The 7263-nt window shown below is 60.6% G+C and overlaps 2 protein-coding genes across 2 annotated transcripts; both read left to right on the plus strand.

Moving 5' to 3' along the window:
* Positions 1 to 2200: 2200 nt before the first annotated feature.
* LDBPK_241540 (hypothetical protein, conserved) lies at positions 2201 to 4051 on the plus strand (the record flags this gene model as incomplete). Its single annotated transcript, XM_003861197.1, has 1 exon — positions 2201 to 4051. One exon carries the CDS (start codon positions 2201 to 2203, stop codon positions 4049 to 4051), a length of 1851 nt encoding a protein of 616 aa, XP_003861245.1.
* Positions 4052 to 4482: 431 nt separating this feature from the next.
* Positions 4483 to 5787, plus strand: LDBPK_241550 (hypothetical protein, conserved; the record flags this gene model as incomplete). The annotated part of the gene is made up of 1 exon (XM_003861198.1): positions 4483 to 5787. One exon carries the CDS (start codon positions 4483 to 4485, stop codon positions 5785 to 5787), a length of 1305 nt encoding a protein of 434 aa, XP_003861246.1.
* Positions 5788 to 7263: the final 1476 nt, after the last annotated feature.

Genomic DNA, 7263 nt, shown 5'->3' on the forward strand with positions numbered 1-7263 from the left:
CTCCACTTCCCCCCCCTCCCCCCCCCCCCCACCCCACACACACACCTTCCCTCTGCACGCACATGCGCAAGAATGCGACGTGAACACGTGCTTTGGCACCTCGTCCCCAACTCGAGAACGCGTTCGTGCAGTTGCGCGCTCGGATGTGAGCCCGATGTCTGCGCGTGTACGTGTCTGATGTACATAGTAGGCCATGCGCCCTTGTGTGTGTGTGTGTGTACGCTGCCATCTATGTAAGTTGTCCGGCCAGCCGAGCCCTCCACTTTCGCCATCACTACCACAGCACAAAGCGAAGGAAGCCAAGAAAATCAACCGGACGTCTGTCTCGGCCGAGGCCCCTCCACCCCATGCGACCCTCCTTCTCTCAGCTCTCTCTAGTCCTGCTGTGAAACACTTCTGTGGTGGCGTGTGCCCGTCACCACACCGTCGCGCTCCCCTTTTCCGCTGTGATGCACACCCACACACATCCATGTACGCATACAACTCCTGGCCATGCACTCCCACTCCTCTCTGTCTTTCTGTCTCTCTCTTTCCGTCGCAGCCGCGGTCATCACTGCTGACACCCGCGCATGTGCACAGAAACCCGCGACGAACATGCTCGCGTACATCGTCGTTTTCCCAAAGCTCGACTTACCGAAGCATCCGCGTGTCGCGAAGCGACTGTGCCGGAAACTCATCGTTTCCAACACGGAAGCTCGGCTGGTAGGGTACTAGTGGTACAGCAGACGGTTTAGGACACCCAACATGCGCTGACACATTATCCGGCCGCCATGCACGCGTGTCGCTCGTTCTTATGCCTGTCTCCTGCAGTCCTCCGTTTCTGCCCGACTGGTTGCGACCTCACCCCTTTCGCCTGCACCGAACGTGAGCACCGTCTCGAATTTTTTTGGGGTCCATCCCCCCTTCCTCCTTCTCGTAAGAGCCACCAAATTGACTTCCTTTCAGGGACGCTCAGACAGGCAGAGATACAGGGAGAGAGGGAGGGGGAGCCCACACATTCGGCTTGCGTTTTCGATGCGGTGTCGCGTTGACGCGTCATCGTTGCGACCGGCTTTCCTTTTCCTTCATCTCCGTCTGCGTCCCTCGTGGTCTTTGGTGAGGTCACTCACCAACGTTTGTGCGCCCGCTTTCGCTTGTTGTTCTTTGTTCGATTCCTTCGATCGGTTCCTTTTTTTCGTTGTGCGTTTCTGAACCCCTTCCTGCTCTCTCCTGCTCCCACTTCCGCAGTGATGCGCTTGACTTGTGCATGCTTGCTGCTATGCTTTCCTCGACTGGCTTCCCCTCCTCCGCCTCTTCCGCGAACACAGGTGGGGGTGGGGGGGGCACTTCCGTCCTCCCATCTTGGAGTCGCCTCCAGGATGCGCATGGGGCTCGTCCGAGGGGTGCGGGAGGCACCACGACAGAAGCAGCAACGGTGGTAACCCCGGCAGACATTCGGGGAGGGGGCCGAGAGTGTATACCCCTGCCCAGCTCCACTTGTGGCTTCTCCAGGCTATCGAATCCCCAAGACACACGCACAAATATAAATACGGCTGATGACAGGCACGTGCAGTCGCTGGGCTACCCGGCTGCATTGTTCGTGCTCCTTCACAAGTCCATCAAATACCCAAAGGATGTGTGAAGCCCTCTTCCCCGCTCTCTCCTCCTCCCTAAACTATGCAACGGGCCTGCGAGGCCACGTGCGAAGTATGCGAACCGCGTTTACGCCCCCGTAAAAAAAAAACGGAGCGCTCTTCATTCTACATTCCTCTAGCCCCTTTCTTCCTTCCCATCCGGAAATCCACGAGAACCAAGTAGGTCAAGTAGGAGCAGCAACAGCACACGCTCCTGCTGGCACACACACACACACACACACACATACACATACACACACATCCAGACGCAGGCGCACAGCTACCTGTTTCGCCTTTTATTATCTCCTCTCGCCGCCTCCCTTCTTAGTCTTCCATCCTGCTCTTTGTTCGGGCTATACTTCATCGGGAATAGCGCGTGCGTCACCGCTGGCGCTCCTGCTTAGCTCTTTCTGCGTTCTCGGCTTCACAGCGCACCCAACCCCCGCCGCTGCTCTTTCCCCCTCCCCCCTGCATCGCCCATCGGTATCTTCTCAGCTGCGGTCAAGTAAAGACACACCCGCACAGAGAGGGGACGAAGGCGACACTGCCCTGCACCAGTGCAGCGGGAATAAACTCTCACAGCCACGATGTCGTACCTTCTGCACTCGTCATCGTACGCAGCCCCCACGGCGGCTGCCGAGCGCGACGGCCCCGCCAGAGACGCCAGGGATGGCCCCCTCAACGTTCTTCTGCGCAGAGTTCACTCTCTTCTCCACAGAGAGCCGTCTCGGGTGGCACGTGCGACTAACATCATGGGCGACGGCAGCAGTGGTAGTCTCAAGCGCATCGAGAGACACAGCGGCGCCTCTTCTGCGAGCCGCCGCGATGTGCTGCTGTCCTTAACGCATAGCGGCGCAAGAGTGGCGCGTGCCCCCGAGGTGCCAGGCCTCATCGAGCATGGCGGCGGCTTTGCCATCCCTGCAGCTAAGAAGTCTCCCCGGCCTGCTCCTACACCGGTCGCACCTCCCACAACCAACGAATCTCCTCTTCAACGCCCCCGAAGCGCTCGGCCCGTTGACGCTGCAACAGATGCCAGCCTCTACGAGCGCGCTGCCGATTACACCGACCTGGAGGAGATACTGCGGTGCCCTCTGCCGCCGGTGCCGGGCTGTCCGACACCGTGCGCCTTCGGTAGACACTCGGTCAACTTGAGCAGCGACGGCAGCGTCACCGCAGCTGCGACTCTCTCACCGCCACCTGCGCCCTCTTCTGCACCTCAGCCACCGCTGGTGTTCCGCTGCATCGCTGCCGACTCCGACACCGGCATTTCTGTGTACAGCACCCCGGTCGAGGATTGCCCGATGCACCTCATGCGCGCCTACGCGGTGCTGCCGTGCTCGCCCGGGGATGTGCTCCAATACATGGACAACGACATTCGCCCCAGGTGGGACTCGCACTTACGTCGTAGCGCGCTGCTGCGAGAGCTGACACCACCTGAGCAGACCAAGGCGGTGGAGCGTCAGTATCGCTTGTCGACCTCCATCGGCACTGCAGGAGCGGCTGTTAGTCAGCGCAGCCCAACCAGCCTGTCAGCGCAGAGCCGTGGAGCGCTCCGCCAACGGGCATCATCCTCTTCACGTACGACGGACGCTATCCACGGTGACTGTGGCAGCGCGTTGGTGTCTGGCCCCGCCACTGCCGCCGCCTCGTCGCCGACTGCTTTTAAGTACCTTCCGGGTCAGCGCCGCGTTGCGATCCACTACCTTGAGACACGCAGTCCCGTCCCGTTCGTGCAAGACCGTGATTTCGAAATCGTCGTCGCGGAGGAGGTGCGGTCGGACGACACAGCGTACGTGAAAGCCTTCTCTACCCCGCTGGGCTACCACATGCCCCTCGGCCCGCATCAGTCGCGCTACGTGCGGGCAGTGGTGCTGCTCTCCGGCATGGTGGCCCGCCCACTCGACGCCGCTCGCGTGGAGGAGGTGTTGCCGCCAGTGCTACTGCGACATCATCAAGCGGCGACTCAGCACGGCGGCATCGAGGTGGCGGGTATAGCGACAAAGAAGCCCAGTGCTTCCACCACCGTGTCTGGCGACGCGGCAGCTCGAGCGGCAAATGTGGCGGTGCCGCACCGGTACTGTGTTGTGGAGTACGTTGGTCTTGTGCACCCCATGGGCTTGCTACCTGCAGTTCTGGTCAACATGATCATCTCAGCACAACTGAACGCGATGCGTAAGATGCAGGCCTTCATCACGCAACACCCTATGTCCACCCTCCGACCGAGGAGTGCCACGCACGCGGCAACGGACGAGGCGACTGACCAGCCGCTGCAGGAGCTGCTGACGTCGCTGCAATCGCCGTCGCCCTCACCGCGCAAACGCAGTCACATGGGGAAGTCTCAAGAACGCGGCGCCGGCGCTGAGACGGCACCGCTCGCCGGATCTTGTGCCTCCTCGTGGTGGCGGCGGCAGATGCACCGCTTTGCATCGAATTTGTAACTCGACGCTTGAAGGCAACGCGACGCGCACGCCAAGACAGACAAGATGCAACGCGTAGGAGGTCAGTGGCCATCGCAGCTGGTGCCTTCGTCGGGTGCCACTGCTCCTCTCTCCCTCGGCCTCTGAGCGTGCATGGGGCTACGTGTGCGCCATGCACGCCCTTCCCCGTGACATCACAGCGAGATTTTTGGGTCGCGGCTCCGCATCTCGCGTTCACGCCTTCCCCGGAGTCGTCTGCCAAAAATGCAGCAGCGCTTTCACCTCTCACCAACTCCCGCCCCACTCCCTCCCTGCCCATACACACACACACACACACATACGCATACGCATACACAATTGAGTCGATTGCGTACACGCAGCACATTTCTTATCCCCGCACCACCGCGTGTGAGCTCATGTTGACCACATTCTGCTGGGTGCCCAAGGGGGCTATGAAGGCTACCCCAATCCTGTCCACGGACACTGCTGAGCAGGCACGCTTGAAGCTGCGCCATCAGCACCCCGAATACATCGAGGAAGAGCAGCAGCAGAGGGATTCCAAGAAGACTCGGGCCACCAGCGAGGAGGCGGAGAACGAGGACGACGACGTCGATGATGACGACGAGGACGGCCTGAACGCGAACGTCGACGAAACACTGCGCGTCTTTGCCGGTGGTGGGCCTGGCGCTCTGCTGGAGGAGGTGGAGTCGGACGACGAGGAGGAGCTGGAGGACACCACCTTGAAGCCGACGGATCTCGTCTTCACCGTGGCGTGCGCCGATGCACAGGCCCCGCGGCTGGAGATGTACGTCTACGACGAACCGGAGGATAACATGTACGTGCACCATGACATGGAGATTGCGGCGTTCCCGCTCTGCAGCTCGTGGCTGACAGACGGCACCATGTCCATGCTGGCGGTGGGGACCATGCTGCCCTTTATCGAGATTTGGGCCTTGGATGTGATGGACTCTGTCGAGCCCGCGATCATCCTCGGCGGGTGCGAGCGGCGGTCGCATAACTACTCCAAAAGGATGCTGAAGCGGAACTTGAAGGCGGACTCGCACACGGAAGCGGTCCTCTCAGTGAAGTGGAACACAGTTGCGCAGAACATCTTCGCCTCCGGCAGCGCCGATCGCACCATCAAGCTGTGGGACCTCAACCAAGGCGGTGTCTGCCTCGGTACTTACAGCGAGCTGGAGAAGGTGCAGTCGCTTGACTGGCACGCGACAGAGGCGAACCTACTTCTCTCGGGCGGCTTCGATGCGAGCATGGTGCTTCGTGATTGCCGCCAGCCGGACCAGACAGCGCAGCGCTACGGACTGCCAGGCATCATCGAGCATGTCGAATTTGTTCCCTCGGCCGGTGCAGCCGCAGCATCCGCACCTGTCGTAATGGCGTCGACGAGCGGGGGCCATTGGGCTGCGTTCGATACACGCATGGCAAGCAGCAATGCGGGTCACAGCCCAGTCACCTCACTCTGGCAGCTGCAGCCGCACCAGGCCGACATGACGTTTAGCTGCTCTCGACAGGTCCCAGGCCTGTTCGCGACGGGCGGAAAGGAGGGCGAGATCGCGCTGTGGGATGGGCGAGACAGCAGCGCCGCTCCGAAGATGGTTGTCTCGCGCAGCTACAAGACGGGCTCGGTGCTCTCTCTCAGCTTTCACCCAAACTCGCCACACATCTTGGGTGCAGGTGGCGCCTCCGGCGCACCGCTGGTGTACACCATCACCTCTGACATCTACGACGTCTTTCGGTAGGTGACAGAAGGGAAGAAAGATGCGGGATTCGGTTATGAGTAGCGGGAGGACGGATGCCTGCGTGGGCTCAAGGCGGTGAATCCAGTCCTCATCACGATTAAGCGACCGCGGCAGGTCGCCTCCGCTCAGCCTCCTCTTCCCCTTTCTCCCACACACTGCACACCGCTGCAGATATCGTCGCCTTCCTCCGCTTCCCTCTCGTCATTCTCGCGATTTTCTACTGCCGTGCAAGCCAGCAGATAGCTACACGCACGTACGCACGTGTAGGCGTAGTTTTGCAGACACGCGTGCCAGGGGACGTGCCGTATGCGTGCGGCGGCAGCCTTGCTAATGTGGCGCGCTTTTTCTTGCGCGTGTCTCTGCATGCAACCGCATCGCCATCTTTGTGAGCCTGCTCGGCTTTGGTGCGTCACTGCGCCCGTGCGAGCCACGCTCCGGATCGCTGTTCTTCCCCGTCTCACCTACGTGGTCGGTGTATGGGGGCGAGATCACCCTCACCGGGGGTGTGCGTATGCATGTGAGGGGGCATGGCTAGTGGATAGTGGCGAGGAAGAGAGGAAGGCACGGAAAAGAGGCCAATGATGATGGCTTGATGGACGGTGGGGGAGTGCTGCCATTGCTGTTGTTGAGGCAGGAGGTGCTAACGGTTAAACTCCAAGTCTATTAAGTGCGGAAGGGACGCGCGCGCGCACATACACAGTCGACGACAGTCGCAACCACCGGCATACACGAGAACGAAGCCCGTTTGGAAGAGCAGGTGGTTTCGCCAGCGAGTTCCCCCCCCTCCCCCCCGTACGCGTGTCTGCCGCATGCGGAAGTGATGAGGGGAGCGTGAGGCGCCGGCCTGCATTGCCATGATCGCCTCGCCGATCCCTCTCCGGCCTCGTCTTTATCCACATTTCTCTTGCTGGCTCGTTTGACTTCAGGGTGAAGAGAGGAAGAAAGAGACTCACACTGAAACACTCTTCACACATCGTGTGCTTCTATATGTATGTGTGTGTGTGTGCGTGTTTGTGTGGGCCTCTCTCCCCACCTTCCGAGACACCGACGTACCCTCTCGCCTAAGCTCGCCTGAATCTTTCTCCCCGCCATGCTCACCGTCTGTGATGAAGTCTTCCCTATACTCCTTCTCCTCTCTGCACTATTCACGCTTCTCATTCTTTTCCACACGCACACACAAACCACCGCCGCCCGCTCTCCTGTGATCACTGTGCCCGACGCCCTTCCTTTCCACTGTGCAGCTCAGCTCTCTTGTTCGCTAAGTTCCACTCACTCTCCCCCCGCTTTCTCCCCCCACTCGCCACCATGAAGATCTTCAAGGATGTGCTGACCGGCTCCGAGGTTGTCTGCGACAATGACTGCCCGTTCGACGTGGAGGGCGACATCATGTATGTGGTGAACGGCCGCTACATCGACGTTGGTGGCGAGGACTACGGTATTTCTGCCAACGTGGACGAGGACGCTGCGGAGGGCGCG

Source organism: Leishmania donovani, chromosome 24 (genome assembly GCF_000227135.1).
Source record: "Leishmania donovani BPK282A1 complete genome, chromosome 24".
Classification (NCBI taxonomy): domain Eukaryota; phylum Euglenozoa; class Kinetoplastea; order Trypanosomatida; family Trypanosomatidae; genus Leishmania; species Leishmania donovani.